The sequence below is a fragment of the Procambarus clarkii genome, chromosome 84 (genome assembly GCF_040958095.1).
Source record: "Procambarus clarkii isolate CNS0578487 chromosome 84, FALCON_Pclarkii_2.0, whole genome shotgun sequence".
NCBI classification, from domain to species: Eukaryota; Metazoa; Arthropoda; class Malacostraca; order Decapoda; family Cambaridae; genus Procambarus; species Procambarus clarkii.
The window spans coordinates 19523730-19537089 of NC_091233.1; the positions used below are offsets into that span (position 1 = coordinate 19523730).

The window sequence follows — 13360 nt, forward strand, 5'->3', positions numbered from 1 at the left end:
GGAGGAGGGAGAGAGAGAAGGTAAGAGAGGAGAAACAAAGAGGAAAGAAAAAGAGAAGGAATAGTAGCACAAAGGAGAGGATGTGGGAACGTGCGAAGTAACCAGAAACAGGAATGACTATTTAGTTTAGCATTCTTGAAGAGGCTACACTTATTTTCTTATCTTCCGTTCTTCTTGTTCATCTCCTCGTCCCCCATGTTCTTCAATAACATACAGGAAAGCACAATCATTGAAGTGGTAAAGTTCAGTATCATGAACTAATAGTACAGAGTACCTTCTGTAACTGCGTAGTCGGTCACACCCAAAATTTGTAGTAATAGAGTTCAAGTAAGCCTCATTTTGTATTTGATTTTGTAAAGTTTGGAAAAAATTATGCTGAAAAAAATCAATATTCCTAGGCCTATGGGGGGACAAATGCTTACATTATTAGGCCTCAGATTGCGTGCATTAGGCCTATGATGCTTAGGTTAGGCAAGGCTAGGTTAGGTTAGATTAGATTAGGCTAGGTTAGGTTAGGTTAGATTAGATGAGGCTAGGTTAGGTTAGGTTAGATTAGATGAGGCTAGGTTAGGTTAGGTTAGATTAGATGAGGCTAGGTTAGGTTAGGTTAGATTAGATAAGGCTAGGTTAGGTTAGATTAGATGAGGCTAGGTTAGGTTTGGTTAGATTAGATGAGGCTAGGTTAGGTTAGGTTAGGTTAGATGAGGCTAGGTTAGGTTAGGCTAGGTCAGATGAGGCTAGGTTAGGTTAGGCTAGGTCAGATGAGGCTAGGTTAGGTTAGGCTAGGTCAGATGAGGCTAGGTTAGGTTAGGCTAGGTCAGATGAGGCTAGGCTAGGCGTTAATAGCGACACAAATATAAAAATTTGTCCGATTTGTGCAAATTCAAGAAGAATTCTTTCTGGCGGCCCATCACAACATATTTGTAATTTCAACCACATCATTAGTGTAAGTACCATAGTTTTATTAGCATGTGATGTACAGAACTACTGAACAAGGATGAGTGAGTACAGTCTTAAACCAGACATTCCTTTATTAGAACCGTGAACACAAGGCTTATCAACTATTACATAGAAGCTTTGATTTATATATATATATATATATATATATATATATATATATATATATATATATATATATATATATATATATATATATATATATAAATGTTACGAAGTCATATCAATGAAAAATAAGATTAATACACATATATACACCGAGTGGTGTAGCCATATTAAACACTACTACACTAACAAATTTAGAAAAAACATTAGATTAGTGTTTACCTAAATATTCTAAGTGTCCCCCTCACTCCCCCCCCCCACCCCATGTCTCAACCCCTCCCCCCTACACCCCAAGAAGGGGGGGGGGGTTGTAGACATGTTCGGACATAAATGATGAAATTTCTACTATATAAAATATATTAAAACACAAATATAACATATATTCTGGTACGAGCAATACTTAGCCTAATACCATGCATATATGTGGGGATATTAGGCCTATTGTGGGGTTATGTTAGGCCTAGGAGAGGTTAGCTTGTGCTGCTGCATTAGTTTCCTCTCTCTCTGGACCTTTGATAGTTTTCAACGACTTTTCAGTGTGACTCTTGTGTTGTTGGGGCTGTCCATAGGTCACACTCGCCTCAGACTGTCTTATTGGAGGATGGGATGGTGTAGTGGTGTGGGTGTAGCAGTTGGCGATTGTTTGTGTTGGTGATTGTGAGGGGGTGTTGTGTGTGTGGCTCTTCCTATATCCATGTCCACCTGTCCCGCGTTAGGGCGTGGACACGTGCGGAAATAGGTCCAGGTGCACGAAAAAGCCCGTACACCTCGTTTCTGGTGTAATTTACAGATTCTTCTGTGTGTAGGGGTATATGTAGAAGCCTATTGCGGGCTTTCAGTTTTTAACAGCAGTTGCTACTGTGGCCACTTGTTCAAGCCCGACATTTGGAGTGGTCGTGCTGTGGTCGTCCAAGAGAGGGCTGGCCGTGGTGAGTAGGCTGGATCTGCCAAAAATTGATGAATAGATTCAGAACATGGTTTGATTAAAACCTTATATTTAACTCTTGTACTCACTACCCCCCCCGGTACACTTCAGCAAATTTATAGCGGGGAGGATTGCTTCATTTCTATATCTTGACTCTAGCAAAGCATTTAATACTGTGGCTCACGGATGACATGTTAAAAAGTTATAGGCTAATGGTATTGGTTTTTTTTCCTAAGTTGAATTAGGGTGTTTTTTTTAAATCAGAGAATTGGTATAAATTGGTTTGTGTGAATGGGTGACTTATCAGTGGTTTGTCTATGGGCTGTGTCCCAGGACAGGCCTATGGGCCAAATGAGCAATAATTACAATTTTGCAAACGGTTCAAAAAATAGGCTGGGAATTCTACTCGTTTGGAAACACAAAAAAATGGATACTCGATCCATGGGATACATCCCATGTGTCCATGGGCTGTGTCCCAGGACAGGCCTATGGACCAAATGAGCAACAATTACAAATTTGCAAACGGTTCAAAAATTAGGCTGGGAATTCTATTCGTTTGGAAACACAGAAAATGGATACTCGAGGGGTGTTGATAGAGGGGTGACTGAGGCAGAAGTGAGAGTGGCGCTCACCTTAGAGAGGCGCGTACCTGCTGCTGTCTCTGATGATGATACACGCCCAGCTGATGCTCAGCATCTGTGCACGGGAGATGAAAATGTTAGTTCCTCATGATGCTTACACTTGTCCATTCATTCGCAACCCGTTCTTGTACTTATAGTCAATATCTGGCTTATGAATAAGTGCATATGTGATATATTAATTTATTGTGAATATTTGAGGTTACCTTGAAAAGCTGAATAGAAAACACCGACCTAACCTAACCTTCTTAGTATGTTAAGATATTACACAACTTCGTGTGTGTGTGGTGTGTGTGTGTGTGTGTGTGTGTGTGTGTGTGTGTGTGTGTGTGTGTGTGTGTGTGTGTGTGTGTGTGTGTGTGTCTCTTATTTTGTCAATTGACCATTGACAAATATTTCAATGGTCATATGTGAAATATAATGTTACTGAAACTCATACAATTATTTAAATCAATTTAGTACTTAAGCTTTTCCAGTGAACTCCCAGTTTGATCTAATTGTCATTGTGGTTTCATAATATAAGAAGTTACAGTAGCTGTAAGAAATTCAGTAGAAGCCGTGATGAGGATTCGAACCTGCTCAATGGATATTCCTGCGTATACACCCTAAACAACTTGACCACGATATGCAGCAGTGTAACCTGGGATTGAACTGAATCCCCCGAGGGGGTCTTGAGGGTTCCACTGAAGCCCTGAGGGTTCCACTGAAGCCCTGAGGGTTCCACTGAAGCCCTGAGGGTTCCACCAAGCCCTGAGGGTTCCAACAAGCTCTGAGGGTTCCACTGAAGCCCTGAGGTTTCCACCAAGCCCTGAGGGTTCCACCAAGCTCTGAGGGTTCCACCAAGCTCTGAGGGTTCCACCAAGCCCTGAGGGTTCCACCAAGCTCTGGGGGTTCCACCAAGCCCTGAGGGTTCCACCAAGCTCTGAGGGTTCCACCAAGCCCTGAGGGTTCCATCAAGCTCTGAGGGTTCCACCAAGCCCTGAGGGTTCCACCAAGCTCTGAGGGTTCCACCAAGCTCTGAGGGTTCCACCAAGCCCTGAGGGTTCCACCAAGCTCTGAGGGTTCCACCAAGCCCTGAGGGTTCCACTAAAGCCCTGAGGGTTCCACCAAGCTCTGAGGGTTCCACCAAGCCCTGAGGGTTCCACCAAGCCCTGAGGGTTCCACTGAAGCCCTGAGGGTTCCACCAAGCCCTGAGGGTTCCACCAAGCTCTGAGGGTTCCACCAAGCTCTGAGGGTTCCACCAAGCTCTGAGGGTTCCACCAAGCTCTGAGGGTTCCACTGAAGCCCTGAGGGTTCCACCAAGCTCTGAGGGTTCCACCAAGCTCTGAGGGTTCCACCAAGCTCTGAGGGTTCCACCAAGCTCTGAGGGTTCCACCAAGCCCTGAGGGTTCCACCAAGCTCTGAGGGTTCCACCAAGCCCTGAGGGTTCCACTAAAGCCCTGAGGGTTCCACCAAGCTCTGAGGGTTCCACCAAGCCCTGAGGGTTACACCAAGCCCTGAGGGTTCCACTGAAGCCCTGAGGGTTCCACCAAGCCCTGAGGGTTCCACCAAGCTCTGAGGGTTCCACCAAGCTCTGAGGGTTCCACCAAGCTCTGAGGGTTCCACCAAGCTCTGAGGGTTCCACCAAGCCCTGAGGGTTCCACCAAGCTCTGAGGGTTCCACCAAGCCCTGAGGGTTCCACTAAAGCCCTGAGGGTTCCACCAAGCTCTGAGGGTTCCACCAAGCCCTGAGGGTTACACCAAGCCCTGAGGGTTCCACTGAAGCCCTGAGGGTTCCACCAAGCCCTGAGGGTTCCACCAAGCTCTGAGGGTTCCACCAAGCTCTGAGGGTTCCACCAAGCTCTGAGGGTTCCACCGAAGCCCCTGGGAGTTCCACCGAAGCCCTGAGGGTTCCACTAAGCCCTGAGGGTTCCACCAAGCCCTGAGGGTTCCACCAAGCTCTGAGGGTTCCACCGAAGCCCCTGAGGGGTTCCAACAAGCCCTAAGGGTTCCACCAAGCCCTGAGGGTTCCACCAAGCCCTAAGGGTTCCACCAAGCCCTGAGGGTTCCACCAAGCCCTGAGGGTTCCACTGAAGCCCTGAGGGTTCCACCAAGCTCTGAGGGTTCCACCAAGCTCTGAGGGTTCCACCGAAGCCCTTAAGGGTTCCACCAAGCCCTGAGGGTTCCACCAAGCCCTAAGGGTTCCACCAAGCCCTGAGGGTTCCACCAAAGCCCCTGAGGGTTCCACCAAGCCTTGAGGGTTCCACCAAGCTCTGAGGGTTCCACCAAGCTCTGAGGGTTCCACCGAAGCCCTTAAGGGTTCCACCAAGCCCTAAGGGTTCCACCAAGCCCTGAGGGTTCCATCAAGCTCTGAGGGTTCCACCAAGCTCTGAGGGTTCTACGAAGCCCTGAGGGTTCCACCAAGCTCTGAGGGTTCCACCGAAGCCCCTGAGGGTTCCAACAAGCCCTAAGGGTTCCACCAAGCTCTGAGGGTTCCATCGAAGCCCCTGAGGGTTCCACCGAGCTCTGAGGGTTCCACCGAAGCCCCTGAGGGTTCCACCAAGCCCTGAGGGTTCCACCAAGCCCTAAGGGTTCCACCAAGCCCTGAGGGTTCCACCAAAGCCCCTGAGGGTTCCACCAAGCCCTGGGGGTTCCACCAAGCTCTGAGGGTTCCACCAATCTCTGAGGGTTCCACCGAAGCCCTTAAGGGTTCCACCAAGCCCTAAGGGTTCCACCAAGCCCTGAGGGTTCCACCAAGCCCTGAGGGTTCCACCAAGCTCTGAGGGTTCCACCAAGCTCTGATGGTTCTACGAAGCCCTGAGGGTTCCACCAAGCTCTGAGGGTTCCACCGAAGCCCCTGAGGGTTCCACCAAGCCCTAAGGCTTCCACCAAGCCCTGAGGCTTCCTCCGAAGCCCCTGAGGGTTCCACCGAAGCCCCTGAGGGTTCCACCGAAGCCCCTGAGGGTTCCACCAAGCCCTAAGGCTTCCACCAAGCCCTAAGGCTTCCACCAAGCCCTAAGGCTTCCACCAAGCCCTAAGGCTTCCACCAAGCCCTAAGGCTTCCACCAAGCCCTAAGGCTTCCACCAAGCCCCTGAGGGCTCCACCAAGCCCTAAGGCTTCCACCAAGCCCTGAGGCTTCCACCAAGCCCCTGAGGGTTCCACCAAGCCCTAAGGCTTCCACCAAGCCCTGAGGCTTCCTCCGAAGCCCCTGAGGGTTCCACCAAGCCCTAAGGCTTCCACCAAGCCCTAAGGCTTCCACCAAGCCCTAAGGCTTCCACCAAGCCCTAAGGCTTCCACCAAGCCCTAAGGCTTCCACCAAGCCCCTGAGGGCTCCACTGAATCTCACCTGGATGCTGGAACCACATACATCTTCCAGATCTCACCTGTATGCTGGCCAAGACGAGAGTGACGACTCCCAGAGCGATGCAGAAACCAGAGAGGGCGTCTGTAAGGAAGGAGAGACATCCAGCGGTGTAGACCAGCTCCTTCACCTGCGGGTCCTGCAGGAGACCCACGCCACACCCCTCAGTCTGGTTCTTGCAGCAGCCGTCTGCAACGTTCGTGCTGTTCCCGTAGATGAAGTCCGCCCAGTCCTCGTAGCCTTGGATCCCGCAGCAGTGAGTCTATTCCAAACATATAATAAACCCTTGTTTTGTAGGAGTCACAATAACGTGGCTGAAGTATGTTGACCAGACCACACACTAGAAGGTGAAGGGACGACGACGACGTTTCGGTTCGTCTTGGACCATTCTCAAGTCGATTGTGAATGGTCCAGGACGGTCCGAAACGTCGTCGTCCCTTCGACGTGATGAGAAACATTAGAACACAAACTAGAAAATGAAGGGACGACGACGTTTCGGTCTGTCCTGGACCATTCTCAAGTCGATTGAGAATGGTCCAGGACAGTCCGAAACGTCGTCGTCCCTTCACTTTCTAGTGTGTGCATTGGTCAACAAACGCTTGTTTTTATTATATTCAAAGTGAAAAAAAAATCTAGTTTACTTTTAAACACCAATTTTGTAGTTGCCTTGTTTGGTAATAATAGATTTAATAGATCAACTAGGAATTGTTTGTAGGGGTAGCAATTGAGGGAAGGGAACTATCAGGGGCAAAGCGCCAAGCCATTACGACTATATAGCACTGGGAAGGGGTCAGGATAAGGATCTGGAATGGGACGGAGGGAAAGGAATGGTGCCCAACCACTTTGAGACGGTCGGGGGGATTGAACGCCGACCTGCATGAGTCGGCCAACACGGGAGACATCTCCTGTCACTCAGGGTGCAGTCGCACCTCCACAGATCTCCAGTATCAGGTAATGATACTGGTAATGGCTCAAAAGGGCCACCACTTACGGGTTATTCATGCCCGTGCCACCTTTTGGGTGGCTCAATCTTCATCATCAGTCGGCCAATCACTTTATTGAGAATAAAATCTTTATTAAAGTTTGACTCACGTTATGCTGAAGGAAGTCCAAGTCGTAGGTAAGATCTTCGTCAGCGCCTCCGTACTCATTGAAGATGACCTTCATGCTGGAGATGATGTAGGCGGTGGAACCCGTTGTGAACACCATCAGGAGGACCCCGGCCGTCACCACCATCACCATCAACACACCCACGATGCTCGCGTACTGCCACACACGGGAAAACATACTTTAACTTGAATGGTCTTGAAGAAATCTACAAGGGCCGTGACGAGGATTCGAACCTGCGTCTGAGAGCATCCCAGATGCTGTCTTATTCGATGCAGTCTCGGGTATTAGTCTGGGATATCTTGAGGTGATTTCGGGGCTTTAGTGTCCCCGCGGCCCGGTCCTCGACCAGGCCTCTACCCCCAGGAAGCAGCCCGTGACAGCTGACTAACACCCAGGTACCTATTTTACTGCTAGGTAACAGGAGCATAGGGAGGTTATCTTGAGGTGATTTCGGGGGGTTTTAGTGTCCCCGCGGCCCGGTCTTTGACCAGGCCTCCACCCCCAGGAAGCAGCCCGTGACAGCTGACTAACACCCAGGTACCTATTTTACTGCTAGGTAACAGGGGCATAGGGTGAAAGAAACTCTGCCCATTGTTTCTTTCATTGGATGCTCTCGGACGTAGGTTCGAATCCTCATCACGGCTCTTGTGGATTTGTTCATTAGTACACACAATTCCACCATAGTCATCACTACATTACCCCGTCACAATCATCACAATCATTGCCACCACTACTGTCATCACAATCCGGACGATTGGATTTTACGAAAAAAAAAAAATTCAACCCTGACTCAAACTCCTTTAGATATATATGTCTAACCTACGCTTGAAACAATCCAGGAACCCCCACGTCTATCATGTTACCCGGTTAATTCTTCCCCAAATCAACAACCCTGTTTCCAAACCAGTATTTACCCAGGTCTTTCCGACATCTAAAATCCTGCGATTTGTATAAATTATTTCGTGTTCTATTTTGTGTTGACCTGACCTGATCTCGCTTATTTCCACCTTTCACTTGCATTATCACTCCCTTTGTGCGTCGCTAGTACGCTAAATAAGTCCATAGTTACTCATCGCTAGTATGCTAAATAAGTCCATAGTTACTCATAGCTAGTACGCTAAATAAGTCCATAGTTACTCATAGCTAGTACGCTAAATAAGTCCATAGTTACTCATAGCTAGTACGCTAAATAAGTCCATAGTTACTCATAGCTAGTACGCTAAATAACTCCATAGTTACTCATAGCTAGTACGCTAAATAAGTCCATAGTTACTCATCGCTAGTATGCTAAATAAGTCCATAGTTACTCATCGCTAGTATGCTAAATAAGTCCATAGTTACTCATCGCTAGTATGCTAAATAAGTCCATAGTTACTCATAGCTAGTACGCTAAATAACTCCATAGTTACTCATAGCTAGTACGCTAAATAACTCCATAGTTACTCATAGCTAGTACGCTAAATAAGTCCATAGTTACTCATAGCTAGTACGCTAAATAAGTCCATAGTTACTCATCGCTAGTACGCTAAATAAGTCCATAGTTACTCATAGCTAGTACGCTAAATAAGTCCATAGTTACTCATAGCTAGTACGCTAAATAAGTCCATAGTTACTCATAGCTAGTACGCTAAATAAGTCCATAGTTACTCATAGCTAGTACGCTAAATAAGTCCATAGTTACTCATAGCTAGTACGCTAAATAACTCCATAGTTACTCATAGCTAGTACGCTAAATAACTCCATAGTTACTCATAGCTAGTACGCTAAATAAGTCCATAGTTACTCATCGCTAGTATGCTAAATAAGTCCATAGTTACTCATCGCTAGTATGCTAAATAAGTCCATAGTTACTCATAGCTAGTACGCTAAATAAGTCCATAGTTACTCATCGCTAGTACGCTAAATAAGTCCATAGTTACTCATAGCTAGTACGCTAAATAAGTCCATAGTTACTCATAGCTAGTACGCTAAATAAGTCCATAGTTACTCATCGCTAGTACGCTAAATAAGTCCATAGTTACTCATCGCTAGTACACTAAATAACTCCATAGTTACCCACAAAATATACTCTCATCCACGTTTTCTCTAAATATGGACGCCAAATAAGAAAATGGGATTCTCACAGTTTTGAGGGCACATGTGTCCTCCTTAGCGGCGCCCCAGCAGCCTAAGACGCCCAAAAAAGTGACGAAGAGGCCGCCAATAAGCGCGCTCAAGGGCACGCTGTAGAAGACTTGAGTAAGGAGTACGCCGAAGATGGAGTCCTGCTGCAGGATAGCGGCCGATACTCCCACCACGGTGACTCCCAGGAACTGTGGGGGTGAAAATGGGATATCTTAGGTTATCTAGAGGTTATCTTGAGATGATTTCGGGGTGTAGTGTCCCCGCGGCCCGGTCCTCGACCCAGGAACTGTGGGGGTGAAAATGGGATATCTTAGGTTATCTAGAGGTTATCTTGAGATGATTTCGGGGCTTTAGTGTCCCCGCGGCCCGGTCCTCGACCCAGGAACTGTGGGGGTGAAAATGGGATATCTTAGGTTATCTAGAGGTTATCTTGAGATGATTTCGGGGCGTAGTGTCCCCGCGGCCCGGTCCTCGACCCAGGAACTGTGGGGGTGAAAATGGGATATCTTAGGTTATCTAGAGGTTATTTTGAGATGATTTCGGGGTGTAGTGTCCCCGCGGCCCGGTCCTCGACCCAGGAACTGTGGGGGTGAAAATGGGATATCTTAGGTTATCTAGAGGTTATCTTGAGATGATTTCGGGGCGTAGTGTCCCCGCGGCCCGGTCCTCGACCCAGGAACTGTGGGGGTGAAAATGGGATATCTTAGGTTATCTAGAGGTTATCTTGAGATGATTTCGGGGCGTAGTGTCCCCGCGGCCCGGTCCTCGACCCAGGAACTGTGGGGGTGAAAATGGGATATCTTAGGTTATCTAGAGGTTATTTTGAGATGATTTCGGGGTGTAGTGTCCCCGCGGCCCGGTCCTCGACCAGGCCTCCACCCCCAGGAAGCAGCCCGTGACAGCTGACTAACACCCAGGTACCTATTTTACTGCTATCTTGAGGGTTATCTTGAGATGATTTCGGGGCTTTAGTGTCCCCGCCGCCCGGTCCTCGACCAGGCCTCTAACCCCCAGGAAGCAGCCCATGACAGCTGACTAACACCCAGGTACCTATTTTACTGCTAGGTAACAGGGGCATAGGGTGAAAGAAACTCTGCCCATTGTTTCTCGCCGGCGCCCGGGATTGAACCCGGGACCACAGGTTCACTAGTCCAGCGTCCTGTCCGCTCGGCCGACCGGCTCCTAGGATTAGGATAACAAATCCACAAGGGCCGTGGTGTGGCTTCGAACTTACGTCCGAGAGCATCCCAGACGCTGCCTTAATCGACTAAGCTACGACATGGTCAAAAGAATTAGCTTAATTTGCTGTTACTATCTGGGTCATTTGTGAGTTGGAAGTTATCAGCTCATTCTTATCACTGATGGTAATTTCTTGTTACTCAAATATCTCTAGAAAGTAACATAGGAAACTAATATTTCATTAATTGCAAACGAGGTTTAGTACTACAGAATTGCTGGATTAAATTGCTGGATAAACTACTACAGAACTTCTGGATAAATAGTTTTAACTTAGGGGATCACCATAGCCCGTGCTACTTGGGACTTTTTGTTCCAAGTAGCGAATCTTAAACAACAACAACAACAGTTGTAACTTACAATAACACAGGAGTTGATGATGAAGAGTCCATATTTACTAACACAACCCATCGTGCTGCTCAAACAGCTGTTCGCTCTTGAAACAGCTGGTGGACGTTTTTAACAGCTGTTCTTGAAACAGCTGGTGGACGTTTTTAACAGCTGTTCTTAAAACAGCTGTTTGATGTTTAACAGGTGTTGCGGTAATTAAATGTCCACCTTGCCCTCGTTCCGGGGACTCTGTACCTTGTAGCCTAATATTCTTCTCTTGCACTCACGCACTCTCAAGCTCAAATAGCTGTTGGATAATTAACCAGAGTGTAGTTAACTATTGAGACACTCAAAAGGTAGTTCGGATCCCTCCTGTGGTAGCTGTGGCTCGGGCAGATGGCCTGGATAGATATTGTTAGTTGTGGAGTTAGTTGGATGGAGACTGGCTATGTATTGCCGCTGAGAACTTTACAAGTTGACGAGGCACTGATAAGGATAACAGAGTTGGGCATTGGGGTGTGTGGTGGTGAAGGGCTTGTTATCAGCATCGTCTCCTTGTATCAATTGCTTATCTGAGGTAGTTTCATCAACTTCGGGTTTCGGGCAGTTGCCATAGTGGAGGCGAGGAGTCACAATAACGTGGCTGAAGTATGTTGACCAGACCACACACTAGAAGGTGAAGGGACGACGATGTTTCGTTCCGTCCTAGACCGAATCGACTTGAGAATGGTCCAGGACGGACCGAAACGTCGTCGTCCCTTCATTATCGTTGCCATAGTCTACACCAGTCTGTCCCCTCACATGTCAACTAGTTGTCATATAGACACTTGTTGGAGTCTTCTCACTATCTTGTCCTTCCGTTCTTTATCGGCAGTAGACACTTTTCTGCATTATCTTCCACTTCCCCTCTTTCCCCCTTCGTGTCAGAGGTCAACTAACTGCTACTGCCATATCTGAACCAGTTTCTACCCTCCACTCCATCGCAATATGTTTAACTGATCTCTAACCCTGTCCATGGAGGACAGAAGAAAATGTATATATGCTGGTTAGCATTGTAAATGTCTGGCCACGTCTGTGGTAGAAAATAATAATAATAAAAAAAATAAAAACTCCTTCCTACTTCTTTTCCAAGTATTATCTATTTGGCATAACTGTGCCAGATTTACCTTGTGTAAATCGCCAGATTTACCTTGTGTAAATCTGGTTATCTTGTGTAAATTTATCACTGGTAAATCTGTAAATCAGATTTACCAGAAAATTTTACCGAGGGAAAATTTTCCCTCGTATGCGCACTAAGGGGAGCCGGTCGGCCGAGCGGACAGCACGCTGGACTTGTGATCCTGCGGTCCTCGGTTCGATCCCAGGCGCCGGCGAGAAACAATGGGCAGAGTTTCTTTCACCCTATGCCCCCTGTTACCTAGCAGTATAATAGGTACCTGGGTATTAGTCAGCTGTCACGGGCTGCTTCCTGGGGGTGGAGGCTTGGTCGAGGACCGGGCCGCGGGGACACTAAAGCCCCGAAATCATCTCGAGATAACCTCAAGATGTGGAAAATAATTTTCCATTTTAGATTACGTCAATTTTTATCCTTAGTTCGCATACGTGCGAAAAGCGACGTTCTTTGTAAGAGGACGGGTCGGGAGACCGGGCCTCTTAAGATGATGAGACTGCACTCGCTACTTGTACCAATATTATTCACTACACACAGAAATCACAATAGCTTGATGCATCACATGAACAAATCCACAAGGGCCGTGACTAGGGCTCGAACCTACGTCACAGAGGATCCCAAACGCTGCCTTAACCTAACCTGCTCTCGGACGTAGGTTCGAATCCTCGTCACGGCCCTTGTGGACTTGTTCAATATTATTCGTAAGTAATGAGAATATCTTCTCACAGACAATATAGGATAAAACATAGGATTAACATAGGATAAAACATAGGATAAAACAGGATTAACATAGGATAAAACATAGGATAAAACATAGGATAAAACAGGATTAACATAGGATTAACATAGGATAAAACAGGATTAACATAGGATAAAACATAGGATTAACATAGGATAAAACAGGATTAACATAGGATAAAACAGGATTAACATAGGATTAACATAGGATAAAAAATCCTACACTTGAGTATTGGTGAAAAATTGATGTAAAGAAATTACACCAAGTCTTTCACACTCTCCTGAGTGATTTGTCAACGTCTGAGTGAGTGATTAGGGCGCGACTTAATCACTTAAGACGAGTGATTAAGATCTTAAAGACTAGTTCCACAAATACTCAAGTATGGGGTTTTATCTGATATATGACAGTGTCAGACCACGGAGGAAAATTGAAACAGGAATTTCCTTAAGTACTTTCGTATATTAATACATCTTCACTCCTTCTGAAGATGAATTAATATACGAAAGTACTTAAGGAAATTCCTGTTTCAATTTTCCTCCGTGGTCTGACATTGTCACATTTTTAATCACGTGTTTATTTTCACGATACACACACACACACACACACACACATATATATATATATATATATATATATATATATATATATATATATATATATATATATATATATATATATATATATA

The 13360-nt window shown here is 46.6% G+C and overlaps 2 protein-coding genes across 4 annotated transcripts in view; one reads left to right on the forward strand and one right to left on the reverse strand.

The window, feature by feature from the left end:
* The window catches only part of dlg1 (discs large 1), a gene marked incomplete in the record, with an annotated part of 879898 nt that overhangs the window by 55790 nt on the left and 810748 nt on the right, over nt 1–13360 (forward strand).
* LOC123752749 (CD63 antigen) lies at nt 1014–11262 on the reverse strand. 3 transcript variants are annotated; one of them, XM_069316601.1, is made up of 7 exons: nt 10946–11260; nt 10796–10910; nt 9199–9387; nt 7058–7231; nt 5988–6227; nt 2620–2683; nt 1014–2006 (listed from the first exon to the last, which is right to left on the reverse strand). In XM_069316601.1, the coding sequence occupies exons 2-6, from the start codon at nt 10844–10846 to the stop codon at nt 2621–2623; spliced, it is 717 nt and encodes a 238-aa protein (XP_069172702.1). In that variant the 5' UTR covers nt 10847–10910; nt 10946–11260; the 3' UTR covers nt 1014–2006; nt 2620. The 3 variants fall into 3 exon arrangements, with proteins under 3 accessions (XP_069172702.1, XP_045590728.2, XP_045590729.1); XM_045734772.2 differs by having other exon boundaries at nt 2637–2683; nt 10796–11262; XM_045734773.2 differs by having other exon boundaries at nt 10796–11257.

Bases quoted from the DNA above. Each gene is read 5' to 3' on its own strand.
- LOC123752749 (XM_045734772.2), bottom strand. From the start codon at position 10,846: ATGGGTTGTGTTAGTAAATATGGACTCTTCATCATCAACTCCTGTGTT. The intron at 6,228-7,057 runs GTGAGTCAAACT...TGTTTGGAATAG, and splicing joins TGGACTTCCTTCAGCATAAC to ACTCACTGCTGCGGGATCCA. The intron at 2,007-2,636 runs GTACGCGCCTCT...AATTTTTGGCAG, and splicing joins ATCATCAGAGACAGCAGCAG to ATCCAGCCTACTCACCACGG.